The sequence below is a fragment of the Geotrypetes seraphini genome, chromosome 13 (genome assembly GCF_902459505.1).
Source record: "Geotrypetes seraphini chromosome 13, aGeoSer1.1, whole genome shotgun sequence".
NCBI classification, from domain to species: domain Eukaryota; kingdom Metazoa; phylum Chordata; class Amphibia; order Gymnophiona; family Dermophiidae; genus Geotrypetes; species Geotrypetes seraphini.
Window position 1 is genome coordinate 77,232,902 of NC_047096.1, and position 14,594 is coordinate 77,247,495.

A 14,594-nucleotide genomic window follows, 5' to 3' on the forward strand; every position below is an offset into this window, starting at 1 on the left:
CAGCAACACAGTCAACAATCCTGTTTCTTCAGCAGTTGGGGTTTGAAGTCAACTTTCCGAAATCTCAACTTCAACCCTCTCAAACTCTACAATTCATAGGGGCCCTTTGCAATCAAGTCTTTCATCTTCCGTCCATCTCAGCCAGACAAATGATGACACTATTAGGTCACATGGCGTCTACAGTCCATGTTACCCCCTTTGCGAGACTTCATATCAGAACAGCTCAGTGGTCCCTGACATCTCAATGGTCTCAAGCTGTTGATCCATTCTCTCAGAAAATTACAGTCACATCATTGTTTCGTCAATCTCTTCAGTGGTAGATGAATTCCTCAAATCTTTCCAAAGGGCTGATGTTTCAAATGCCTCCACATTAGAAAGTTCTGACCACAGACTTGTCCAAGTATGCTTGGGGAGCCTAACCTAGATGGTCTTCACACTTAAGGTTACTGGCCTACTCAGGAACAGAAGTGCCATATAAATCTCTTGGAATTCAGAGCAGACTTTTCAAAACAGTATATCCAATCAAGTCCTCCTAGTACACATGGACAACCAAGTTGCAATGTATTACATAAACAAACAAGGAGGTATGGGTTCTCTGACTCTCTGTCAAGAGGCCAAGAATATTTGGAACTGGGTAATTGCTTGAAACTTATTTCTAAAAGTTGTCCATGTTCAAGGAACACAAAATACTCTTGACAACAAACAGCAGATTTCTTTGGCCACACGAGTGGACGTTCAACTCCATGGTCTTGTGTCAGATATTCTCTCTTTGGGGGACTCCTCAGATGGACTTATTTGCGTCCCCTCCAATCACAAACTGCCTCAATTCTGTTCCAGACAATACTCTCCTCATCGTCTAGAGGCAGATGTCTTTCACCTGGATTGGACAGTCAAATTCTTTTATGCGTTTCCACCAATTTTTCCAATTCTCAAGACGCTAGTCAAGCTCAAGCAAGAATTGGCCACCATGATCCTGATAGCCCCTCGGTGGCCCAGCCAACTGTGGTTCTGCCTTCTACTTCAACTCAATGTCAAGGATCCAATTCCCCTACAGATCTTTCCATCTCTTCTCACGCAGTCAAGGGTCTCTTTTACATCCCAATCTAGTATCATTGCACCTGACAGCTTGGTACCTCTTGGGATGACCTCAGAAGGCGATGATCTTTCTTATCCTGTCAGTCATTTTGGATGCATCCAGAAAACCTTCTACACAGCAGTTCTACCAACAGAAGTGGACATGGTTTTCAACATCAAGATGCTTCATTCTCCTCCATATCTTCAGTGTTAGATTATCTTCTCCACTTATCCAATTCAGGTCTTAAAACCACTTCAGTCAGAGTTCACCTTAATGCTATCAGTGCTTTCCATGTCCCGGTCAACAATAAATCTCTAGCTACTCATCCGCTTGTTTCCAGGTCTATGAAAGGACTTTTCAATATCAAACTACTTCTCAAACCGCCTCCAGTGGTTTGGGATCTTAATGTTGTTCTCACCAGACTGATGAAACCTCCATTTGAGTCAATGTCTTCTACTCATCTTAAATATCTCACTTGGAAAGTGGTATTTTTATCTCCATCACTTTTGCACATTGAGTGAGTGAGTGAGCTTCAAGCGTTGGTGTAGGACTCACCCTTTACAGTTTTCTACCATGATAAAGTAGTTCTCCGCACCCATCCTAAATTCTTGTCAAAAGTAGTCACGGAATTTCATCTCACTCAATCGATTGTGCTTCCAGTTTTCTTTCCAAAGTCTCATTCTCACCCTGGAGAAAAAGCTCTTCATATCTTAGTCTTATGTAAATAATAAGCCAAGGCTTGTTTACAGTCTAAGCCACACAGAACCTTCTCCTCAACTGTTCATCTCCTTTGATCCTAACAGGTTGGGCCGGCCTGTAACCAAGAGAACTATTTCCACATGGCTAGCAGCCTGTATTTCCTTCTGCTGTGCTCAATGCAGCTCGGGGGTCGTATAACAGCACATAAAGTCCCAGCTATGGCAGCTTCAGTTGCATTCTTTTGTTCCACTCCCATAGATAAAATCTGCAAACCAGGCCCGATTCTGTCAAAATGAGGCGGGCCTGCCCCTTCATGGTGCATGTGGGATGCAACGGGGAGGGGCTTAAGGCCTGATTGGGCAGGCCTTAGGCACCTAGGCCAATCAGGCCTTATGCCTCTCCCTGGTACATCCCACAATGCACCATGAAGGGGCAGGCCCGCCTCATTTTGACAGAAGCGGGCCTGCCGGTAGGAAGACCTGTCCATCCAGCCAACTTTGCGGGTTATTGGGGGGGTCATAAGAACATAAGCAGTGCTTCTGCTGGGTCAGATGGAGGTCCATCGCGCCAAACAGTCTGCTTACGCAATGGCCCATCAGGTCCAGGACCTGTATAATAATCCTCTATCTATACCCTTCTATCCCCTTTTCCTTCAGGAAATCATCTAATCCCTTCTTGAAACCCAATAGCTTACTCTGTCCTATCACACCCTCTGGAAGCGCATTCCAGGTGTCCACCACCCTTTTTATAACTTTGCACTACGTCCCTGTGTCTAGGTCATTAATAAATATATTGAACAGCAGCGGTCTGAGTACCGACCCCTGCAGAACACCACTCATGACCCTTCTCCAGTCCGAGTAGTGGCCCTTCACTCCTACCCTTTGCTTCCTGCCCGCCAACCAATTTTTGATCCATCTATGTATGTCTCCTTCCACCCCATGGTTCTTCAATTTCCTTAGTATGTGTTCATGGGGTACCTTGTCGAAGGCTTTTTGGAAATCCAAGTATACGATGTCTATGGGGGCCCCTTCGTTCATTTGTTTGTTAATTCCTTTGAAGAAGTGCAGTTAAGTCCGTTAGGCACGATCTTCCCTTGCAGAAGCCATGTTGGCTTGTTTTCATCAGTTTGTTCCTTTCTAGATGCTCATCGATGCTGTCTTTTATCAGCGCTTCCGCCATCTTCCCCGGGACCGAGGTCAGACTTACTGGTCTATAGTTCCCTGGGTCACCTCTCGATCCTTTTTTAAAGATGGGTGTAACATTTGCTATCTTCCAATCCTCCGGGATCACCCCTGTTTTTAGGGATAGATTACAAACCTGCTGTAGTAATTCCGCTACTTCTTCCTTTAGTTCTTTCAATACCCTAGGGTGGATTCCGTCTGGGCCCGGAGATTTGTCAGTTTTTAATCTATCTATCTGCTTGAGTACGTCTTCAAGGCTTACCTCCAAGGATGTTAATTTTTCCGCTTGATCTTCTTTGAAGATTTTTTCAGGTTCCGGCACGTTGAATGTGTCCTCTTTTGTAAATACTGATGAAAAGAACCTGTTTAGTCTATCCGCCACTTCTTTTTCCTCTTTCACCACTCCCTTCCTATCTCCTTCATCCAGCGGTCCCACCTCCTCCCTTGCCGGCTGCTTCCCTTTAACATATCTGAAGAACAGTTTGAAATTTCATGCTTCCCTGGCTAGCCTCTCTTCGTATTCTCTTTTTGCTTTTCTAACCACTCAGTGACATTCTTTTTGATGCTTCCTGTGCTCTTTCCAGTTCTCCCCGGTTTTGTCCTTTTTCCACATCCGGAATGATTTTTTCTTATCTCCTATCGCTTTCTTCACTTATTTAGTTATTCACACCGGGTCTTTTGTTTGGTTTTTTTGCATCCTTTTCTAAATCTGGGGATATACAGATTTTGCGCTTCGCTCACCAAGTCCTTAAATAAAGACCAGACTTGCTCCACCGTCTGCGATTTCTTTGAGCTGTTTCTAAGTTTCTTTCTTACCATTACTCTCATCACTTCGTAGTTTCCTTTCTTGAAGTTAAAAGTTGTCGCAGTGGTTCTCTTCCCCTTTGATGTTCCTGCTTTGACTTTGAACCGGATCATATTGTGATCGCCGTTTCCTAACGGTCTCACTACTTCCACTTCCTTTGCAGGTCCTCTTAGCCCGTTGAGGATTAGGTCCAGAGTGGCATTTCCTCTCGTCGGCTCTCTGACGAGCTCCATGAAGCAGTCCTGTATAGCCTCCAGGAATCCGGTTTCCCTAGCGCATTTTGAGTATCCAAGATTCCAGTCTATCCCAGGGTAGTTGAAGTCTCCCATAACAATGGTGTTACCGTTTTTGCATTCTCGCCTCAACTCGGCTTCCATTTCTTCATCATTTACTTTGGTTTGCCCAGGTGGACGATAGTACAGGCCCATCTTATCTTGGGCCCTTTCCCTCCTGGTATTTTAACACATAGTGATTCCAATTTGTCGGTCGTCGCTGACGTGTCCACTCTGATCGAGTGTATGTTATCCTTTATGTATAGGGCTATTCCTCCTCCTTTCTGATTTGACTTGTCTTTGTGATAGAGTTTGTACCCCGGTAGTACTATGTCCCATTTGTTTTCTTCATTCCACTATGTTTCATAGACCCCAATGATCTTTTTGACTATGACTTCTAGTTCTTCCATTTTGTTTCTTAGGCTCCTTGCATTAGTATACATGCAATTTAAGTCCTGATATTTTCTTGTCTTCATTTTCTTTTCCTGTTGTGCGTTCTTCTTATCATCCTCTTCTTGTCCTGTCAACTCTTGTTCTATGCCCATTTTGTTTTCCCCCTGTGCTACGTTCTTCTTATCATCCTCTTTGGGCAGGAGGGGTTGGGCTCCCTCCTGCCGTGATCTTCATGGAAGGGTGGGGGGGTCATCGGGCAGGAGGGGTAGGGCTCCCTCCTGCTGCAATCGTTTGAAGGGGTAGGGGGACTGGTGGCCACTATACTTATCGCGGCAGGGAGATCCCTTGCTGCGATAAGAATAGTGGCTATGTCTACTTACAATGTAGGCAAGCATTTTGCTGGCATACATTGTACGCGTCTCCTCCTGGCCTAGGGAGATGCGTACAGCTGCCTAGGTTCGCCTAAGGCTACGTCTAGCCTTAGGCGAGCTTGCAGGGCTCCCTTGGCTCCTGGAGGTGCCTTCAATATAGGCGGCCTGCCTGGAGAGCATTTTTAAAGTGCATCCTGATTGGCTGGTTAGACAGCTGTAGGACGCCTACAGCTGCTTACAATCAGGATACAGTTTGCAGAATCGGGGCCATAGTGTACTGTATAGTGTGGTTGGAAAGGAATACATGAGTACACTATGGCCTCGATTCTGCATACTTTCCTCACTTATTCACTCTTCAGTGAAACACAGGAAATTACCATAATACTTCTTATTTGTTTGTATTTGTACTGATTGTGAAAGCAAACAAGCATAACTAATCAAAATAATGATCAAGGCAGATGTACAGGAACACACTACATCATAAAATAATAAATTACGAGCTTAAAAGAAAAAAGAGAGGTTGTATTTTCATAGTGGATGATGAAAAAAATGAGAAATCTCTTGCACTATATCTTAAAAAAATATGCATATAATCTAAATCTAAATCTAAATCTTGGGTTTATATACCGCATCATCTCCGCAGATGGAGCTCGACACGGTTTACATGGTTAGGGAAGGAACGGAACTCCAGTGGAATTATATAAGTATGAGAGAAGAGAGGTTGGTGTGAGAGTGCCAGGAGCGGGACGGGGTTACGTTCTGGAGAAGAGCCAGGTCTTCAGATGCTTACGGAATGGTAGAAGGGGGCTCAAATTGCGGAGAGGGGAAGGGAGACTGTTCCAGAGCTGAGTGATTCTGAAAGGGAGGGAAGAGCCAAGTTTACCAACAAGGGAGATGCCTTTTAAGGAGGGGTAGGATAGTTTTAATTTTTGAGTGGATCTAGTGGAGGTTGGATTTGAGGAATTCCAGGATAGAGGGATAAAAGGAGGAAGGATACCGTGGAGGATCTTGAAGGTTAGGCAGGCACATTTAAAGTAGACCCTGGAAATAACGGGAAGCCAGTGGAGTTTGGATAGGAGCGGTGTGACATGGTCAAATTTACTTTTTGAGAAGATAAGTTTGGCCGCGGTGTTCTGGATTAGTTGGAGTCTGTGGAGGCTTTTCTTTGTTAAGCTTAGGTAAATGGAATTGCAATAATCCAATCTGGAGAGGATAATGGATTGTACGAGGACGGCAAAGTGTTCTTGGTGGAAGCAGGATCTCACTTTCCTCAGCATGTGAAAACCTTACTAATGCATATTGCATGTGTTCAGTACATTACCTCAGAGGATGCAGAGAGAGAGTTTTCTGTCCTGAAGCTGTTCTTTAAGGGAGGACTCTTACTGAGGCTCAAGGCATCATGTTTACAAGCTGCAAGCAAACATATTGGTAGTTAGTGCATTTAGTAATCAAGGAATAAAGGAAGAGCTGCTTTTCAGTCATCCACTAAAAATTGCCAAAGACTGTTTAACAGCTACTGTATATACTTGAATATAAACCGAGGTAACCTTCCCCCCCCCAAAAAAAAAGGGAAAAAATGTTTACTCGAATATAAATTGGGGGGTGGGGGGAGGGTTATATTCAATTACCCTGCCTTGCACCCAGGCTGGATTACAACTACAGAGTCGAGTCACAGCCCATAAAGTCAGAGCAATGGCAGCTTCAGTAGCTTTCCTCAGATCTACACCTATTGAGGAAATTTGCAAAGCTGCTACTTGGTCCTCAGTTCATACTTTCACTTCTCACTATTGTCTGGATGTTTTCTCCAGACGGGATGGCCATTTTGGCCAGAGAGTATTACAAAATTTATTCTCCTAAGTTGCCAACGCTTCCACCATCCCATTCTGGTTAGCTTGGAGGTCACCCATATGTGAGAATAGGCTGCCTGCTTGTCCTGGGATAAAGCACAGTTACTTACTGTAACAGTTGTTATCCAGGGACAGCAGGCAGCTATTTTCACAACCCACCCACCTCCCATGGTTGGCTTTTCTGCTAGCTATCTGAACTGAGGAGACTAACCCTGCACTGGGCGGAAGGCACTTGCGCATGCACGGTGCAGCTGTCTCGAAACCTGTGAGTTTCTACAAGCAAGTCTGCTTGTGAGGCTTCCGCATCCGGGCTCCGTCGATGACATCACCCATATGTGAGAATAGCTGCCTGCTGTCCCTGGATAACAACTGTTACAGTAAGTAACTATGCTTTTTTGATTGTTTGAAAATCCTTAATAAAAATGATTTAAATATAAAAGCAGGATTAACCAGTTTTTCTCTCGCAACATGCCTTCCACTGCACCATAAATGCTTATTTAGTACCTTCCAGAAAGCATCCATTTGCTTCAATTATTTTCCCTACACCTGTTCATTCATGAACATTCCTCACAAAACTTTTTACTCCATCTCCTTTTGTTTCCAAAATGCTTGGAGGTTTGGGAGTAGCTATAGGGGAGGAGGAGGCCATAAAAACATAGAATATGACGGCAGAAAAGGGCCACTGGCCCAACAAGTCTGCCCACTCTAAGGACCCTCCCCCCCTAAGCACTTCCACGAAGTGAACCCACATGCTTATCCCATTTTTTCTTAAAATCGAGCACATTGCTTGCCTTAATTACCTGAAATGGAAGATCATTCCAACGATCAACCACCCTTTCAGTGAAGAAATACTTCCTAGTGTTGCTATGAAATCTCCCACCCCTGAGTTTCAACAGATGCCCTCTTGTTGCCATAGGTCCTGTAAGGAAAAAGATATCTTCTTCTACCTCAATACGGCCAGTTACATATTTGAACATCTCTATCATATCTCCCCTCTCTCTGCGTTCCTCGAGAGAGTATTGCTGCAACTTACCTAGACGTTCCTCATATGGGAGATCTTTGAGTCCTGAGACCATCCTGGTGGCCATTCGCTGAACCGACTCCACTCTCAGCACATCCTTTTGATAATGTGGCCTCCAAAATTGAACACAATATTCTAGATGAGGTCTCACCATGGACCTGTACAACGGCATTACAACTTGGGCTTCCAGCTGACAAAACCTCTTCGGAAGCAACCCAGCATTTGCCTAGTCTTGGATGAAGCTTTCTCTACTTGATTGGCAGTCTTCATATCTTCACTAATGATTACTCCTAGGTCGTGTTCTGCAGCAGTTCTTGTTAAGGTCTCACCATTCTGAGTGTAAGTACTGCATGGATTTCTGCTGCCTAGGTGCATAACTTTACATTTTTTGGCATTAAAACTCAGTTGCCAAGTTGCGGACCATTGTTCCAGTAAGAGTAGGTCCTGTGTCATACTGTTGGACATTGTGCTTTTGCCCACTATGTTGCACAGTTTAGCGTTGTCGGCAAATAATGCAATTTTGCCTCGCAGTCCGTGAGGCAGGTCCTGTACAAAGATATTAAATAGGATGGGACCCAAGACCGAGCCCTGCGGCACTCCACTAATCACTTCCAATGTTTTGGAGGGAGTACCATTTACCATCACCCTCTGAAATAATACAGAGCAAGGATCAACAAAACCCCTGTCTCCCCTCCCCTTCACATGTATCCCCTCTACTATCAAGAATACTGAATAAGCCAAATTGTTACAGAATGCTACACAGAAATATCTTGCTAACAGAATACCGCAGTCACACATGACAGGAATAGTGTTAGGGGAGTGCAACTAGGGCAACAGCCCCCTGGTCAGAGAGAACCCTAAGCAAGCTGGAAGCTAAAGAAGCACTGCCTGGGCATTGCAGTCCCCAGTTATGTCTAACACCAGCTCTAGCAGGATATATATTTCAAATCTGATATATTCTAATCACAAAATAGAAATAAAATTATTTTTTCTACCTTTTGTCGTCTCTGGTTTCTGCTTTCATCTTCTTTTCACTCTCTTCCTTCCAGCGTCTACCCTCACTGTCTCTTCAATCCAGCATCTGCCCCTTCCATCTGTTGTCTGCCCTCTCCCCCTTCCATATGGTAACTGTCTTCTTTATATGCCCCTCTCCCATTTCCATCCAGCCTGTGCCCCCTCTCTCCTTTTTACATGATTCATTCCAGCTTCACTGCTCTCTTCATTTTTATCTCTCCTACACCAGATCTAGCATCGTTGTCCCTCTCTGCTGACCCCTTCTCATCATCAATCTCTCTACTTTCTCATGCCTGTCTCTCCCCTTCCCCTCCTCTAATCTCCCTGCCAACTGTTTCCTTCCTTTTTCCTTCTCCCTTCCCTCCTCCTCCTGTCCAGCAGTAACTCTCTTCCCTTTCCCTCCTCCCCTCCCAGCAGCATCTCTCCTTCTCCTTCCCTCCAGGTCCAGTAGCAGCTATCCCTTTTTTTACCTTGTCCAGCAGCTTCCCAGACTCCTTTCCCTCCTCCCCTCCCAGCAGCATCTCTTCTTCTCCTTCCCTCCAGGTCCAGTAGCAGCTGTCTCTTTTTTTCCCTTGTTCAGCAGCTTCCCAGCCTCCAACAGTTGCTCTCCCCCTCCCAGCAGCTCTCCTTACTTGCCAGCGCAGCAATTCACTAAGGCAGCCTCGGGTGCTTTGATGGGTCATGCCGCCTCTGAGGAAAGAGGAAGTTGCATCATCAGAGGCAGCCGCGACTCAGCAAAAGCCCCAAGGCTGCCTTAGTGAATCGCTGCACTGGCAAGTACCGAGAGCTGCTGGGAGGGGAGAAAGCCACTGTCAGAGGTTCCCCATGATCTCGCTGGCCCTGCATGGACCAGCAGAAATTTCCTGCGGACTGGTCCACGGACTGGCGGTTGAAGAACAGTGCTCTACAGAACCTCTTCTCACCGGTTCATCCCCTTTGTTTCTCACGGGTTAGCTTTGCCTATCCCTGGAAATCTATTTCCTCATACCTTACAATCTGTATCTCTTTTGTCATGTTTGGGCTATATTGCACCTTGGGGCATCTCTGATAGCATATAAGATCTTAGTCATTGTGGCTTTGGTTGCATTCTTATGTTGCTCTTCTATAGGTACATTCTGCAGTACAGCTACTTGGTCCTCAGTTTACTCATTCATGCCCCTCTTTTGTCTGGAATCTTTTCCAGAAGGGAGGGTCGCTTCGGCCAAGTACTTTTCTACAAAATTTCTTTCCTTTATCAGCCAATTCTCCCTATAACCCGTTCCAATAAGCTAGGGAATTCCATATGTGAGAATATGCTGCCTGCTTGTCCTTGGATAAAGCACAGTTACTTAACATAAAGTGTTATCCAGAGACAGCAGACAGATATTCTCACATCCCACCCACCTCCTCTGGTTGGCCTCTTAGCTTGCTTGAGGTACCACGAGCGTGTGTTAGGTGGAAAGGCACTTGCACATGCGCAGTATGGGCAGTCGCAAAGTTTCTTAAAACTTTAAAGTGAAAGTACACTTTTCATACTGTCCGTACTGGGCTACGTGGATGACGTCACTCATATGGGAGAATATCTGTCTGCTGTCTCCGGATAACACCTGTTAGAGTAAGTAACTGTGCTTTACATACTCTTCTTTATCAATGCTTTGTATCTAATTTGCCAGTGCTTACGTTGCTTCTTATTTTTTTCATTCAAATCCTTTTCTATTCTTTGAACAATGTTCTTTTGGTTCTAATAGCCAGCATAGTTAAAAGGTGAAGTGAATAAGGCTGTCATTTGCTCTCTCTATCTTTAATACATGGAATACATCTGATCTGGGCTTCCAAGATGGTATTTTTAAACAACGTCCAAGCCTGATAAGAACATAACATAAGAACAGCCATACTGGGTCAGACCAATGGTCCATCTAGCCCAGTATCCTGTTTTTACAGTGGCCAATTCAGGCCACAAGTACCTGGCAAAAAATCCAGATAGTAGCAAAATTCCATGCTACTAATCTCAGGGCAAACATTGGCTTCTCCCATGTCTGTCTCAATAGCAGACTATGGACTTTTCCAAACATTTTTTAAACTCATCTACATTAACAGCTGTTACCAAATCCTCTGGAAACACGTTCCAGAGCTTAACTAGTTTCTTAGTGAAAAAAAAAATAAATTTATTCCTATTGGTTTTAAAAGCATTTCCCTGTAACTTTATTGCAATTTTATATGTATTTACACACACAAGAATTAATCACTTGTTTAGAAATATAGAAAAAAATAATGAAAATATTTAGTAATACATAATACAATCAAGCAAAAAAAGAATTATAATAATAATAAAGCTGAAAAGTACAAAGTAGTTAACAAACCTTTTAGGTTCTAGACAGTGTACAGAAGTTGATAGCTACAAAGAGGGGACAGCTGTCAATACCAGTTGGGGGATAGGGGGAAGAGGGGGGAGAGGAGGTAGAGGGGAAAAGGGGGAGTGAAGCGGGGAGAGAGGGGCCGAGGGCATTTGGAAAGGATCAGGGGCTTGGAGGATCAGACAAACTTGTCGAATAAGTTTTCAGTGCTCCTCTAAGAGCTTGGTAAATGGGGGAGTTCAAGAGGAGGTTGCTAAGGATGTTGTTCCAGATGCCTGCTTGGAAGGAAAGTGATCTGTCGAGGAATCTTTTATAGTTTTCACTTAAGTCCACGACATTGTGGGAAAAAGATATAACATATCTGGATTTATGGAAGGGATTCTTACACCTTAGAGGGAAATTCTAAAACTGGCACCTAAACTTAGGCATCAGTAGGCACCCTGCCAGTGCTTATTAATTGAAAAATGCCATGAAAAATGGCAAGGATTAAGTGCCTGCAGATGCCTAAATAAAAGGCACCAGAATTGTGACTAGGTAGCTGCTTTAGGTCATGGAATGCCAAAGTAGGAAAGGCCAACGCTGGAAGTGGCATTAGGTGGACTAAAGCGGTTTCCTAGTCATGGTTCAGTCCAGAATAGGTGGCTGAAATGTAGGCCTGGAAAACCCTGGCCTATATTTCAGCTGCCTATCTTTACCGTGGGATCCTGAACCAGCTAGCAGCTGCCTTAAGCTATTCGTGACAGGGGAATTTATCCCTGATCAGTAGAACTGGAAGGACTCCCCAAAGTGCCAGCTCAGCTGATCTGGGGGGAGGGGAGGAATTCCCCTGCCGTAATCAGCTGAACCGGCTGCAGTGGACAGAGGACCCCCCCAAATCAGTAGGAGGGATGTCTACTCCCTCCTGCCTGACATCCCCAACAACCCCCAACCCAAAATGGGCAGGAGGGATGACCCTCCTGCCTGACACCCCACAACAATCCCCATCTGAAATCGGCAGAATGGATGCCTACTCCCTCCTGCCTGAGAACACTCCCTAACACCCTACCCTGACTCCCCCCCGGAACCTCCAGCACCCCCATGACACCCCTGATATGCCCCCAACCCTCCATCACCCCACCCAGACATGCCGACCCTCTCCCACAACCCCTTACCTTAAATGAAAATCAGACAGGAGAGATACCTATTCCCTCCTCCTAGCAAACCCACCTCTTCAATATGGCAGCTCTTCCCCTTCCTGGTGCATCCTGGGATGCACTGGGAGGCCTAAGGCTCAGATTTGCCAGGTGTGTCAAATGGTAGGGGCCTTAGGCACCTGGGTCAATCATAGGCTTAGGCCCCTTCCTGGTACATCCTGGAATGCACTGGGAGGGGCCTAAGACTGTGATTGGCCCATGCAACTAAGGCCCCTCCCATCTGACTCACTTGGGCCAATCAGAGCATTAGAACCCCCCCCCAATGCATCCCAGCATGCATAGGGAAGGGGAAGGCCCGCCACTTTGAAGAGGCGGGTCTGCCAGCAGGAGGAGTGGACATCCCTCCAGCCAGATTTTGTATTTGCATCTATTCTTTCCAGAATATACGAGAACATGTACACAATCAATACCTGCCATACAGCACATTTTATAATTTTATAAAAGCATATGGATCAGGGCTGCCCAATTCCGGTCCTCGAGATCTATTGGCAGGCCAGGTTTTCAGGATATCCACAATGAACATGTATGAGAGAGATTTACATACCAAGAAGGCAGTGCAGGCAAATCTCTCTCATGCATATTCACTGTGGATATCCTGAAAACCTGGCCTGCCAGCAGATCTCGAGGACCGGACTTGAGCAGGCCTGGTATAGATGATTATACACTGTAGACAGACTTGGGATAACGTATGTTATGTGAGGTCCTATGCACTGAGAACTGCTAATACGATATGATATACCCTCCTCCTAGTTTATCACCTAAGGCAGGGGTGCCCACACTTTTTGGGCTTGTGAGCTACTTTTAAAATGACCTGTTCTTTCTCTTCCTCAGGAGTGCATTGCGTGGAGTCCACCTTTGGGTTTTCTTTGCTGGGGTGGAGGTCTGTTCCACCTCGGTGTTGGCATTGTATAATGCCCTTTCTGGCTTTGAACGTCCCAAAGATGTCTCGAGGATTCAGGGGGGTTGGGGTCGGGAGCTCTATCATGACCTTGGCCGCTGGGACATTCTGCATGCCTTACGGGGGGTCCCTCGCTTGGTAACAGGAGTGCAGTTTCAAGAATGCTATGTTCGAGTGCTCTATATAAAGTGGGAGGCATAGATTCCCCTCTTTGTCTGAAATGTGGCCGAGATCCCAATACCTTTGCTCACTCTTTTTGGGACTGTTGGACCATACAAGCTTTTTGGCAGTCATAGAAACATAGAAATAGATGGCAGATAAGGGCCACGGCCCATCTAGTCTGCCCACCCCAATGACCCTCCCTTACCTTTCTCTGTGAATAGATCCCACGTGTCTATCCCATTTGGCCTTAAAATCAGGCACGCTGCTGGCCTCAATAACCTGAAGTGGAAGACTATTCCAGCGATCAACCACCCTTTCAGTGAAAAAGAATTTCCTGGTGTCCCCGTGCAGTTTCCCGCCCCTGATTTTCCACGGATGCCCTCTTGTTGCCGTGGGACCCTTGAAAAAGAAGATATCTTCTTCCACCTCGATGCGGCCCGTGAGATACTTGAATGTCTCGATCATGTCACCCCTCTCTCTGCGTTCCTCGAGGGAGTACAGCTGCAACTTATCCAGCCATTGCTCGTACGGGAGATCCTTGAGTCCCGAGACCATCCGGGTGGCCATCAGTGTTCCCTCTAAGCGGGCGGGTGTTGTGAGCAAACTTTTTTCACCGTGAGCCAAAAATATCGGGCGCCAGCAAGTTATGAGCCAACTCGCCCGATTCTCCTCTCGCCGCCCTGCCATCTGCCGTACGCCTCTTCCGATCGTGCGCTGTGACGAGAAACGTGTGCGCTGCGATGTAATATTTTGTGCGCCAGCGCACGCCAGCGCAGCTTAGCGGGAACACTGGTTCAAATGGTTTTATTTATTTCCCCAAATTTATTTTTGTTATACGCATTGAAAATATTTGATATTGCGTTTAAATCAAAATCTCAATAAACTTGAAACGAGTGCCCGTGAGATTGTGGGAGGGTTAAATACTCAAAACTTAGAAGTTTTTGCTACGCCAGCTTTCTGGTATCTTTACATACAGTGGCGTACCTAGCATATGTAACATCCGGGGCCCATCATTTTTTGGCACCCCCCCCCATCTGTAAGAAAAACATGATTTTTAGTAACAAACCACACGTCACACATGAGTACCTAGGAAAAGGCAGCATCTTACATATTGCAGTGAGCAGTACATCAATACACCCATTGTAAAACTAAACAAGCCAGACCAGCACAGATCAATCCTACACCGTCAATCCTAACAGAAAACCATGTCTTTCGAACACAGAAAACACCTTCGCCTAGTAAGGAATATGTAATCACAAACTAACCCCTCCCTCTTTTACAAAACTGTAGTGTGGATTTTAGCTACGGAGGTAACAGCTCTGATGCTCAT

At 45.5% G+C, this 14,594-nt stretch overlaps 1 protein-coding gene across 4 annotated transcripts in view; it reads right to left on the reverse strand.

Moving 5' to 3' along the window:
- Window positions 1-14,594, reverse strand: part of MLLT6 (MLLT6, PHD finger containing) — a 240,675-nt gene that overhangs the window by 26,195 nt on the left and 199,886 nt on the right. For all 4 annotated transcript variants that reach the window (XM_033918301.1, XM_033918300.1, XM_033918303.1 and 1 more), the window contains one exon: window positions 6,118-6,206. In XM_033918301.1, coding sequence (XP_033774192.1) covers window positions 6,118-6,206 — 89 coding nt within the window. The remainder of the gene's footprint in view (window positions 1-6,117; window positions 6,207-14,594) is intronic.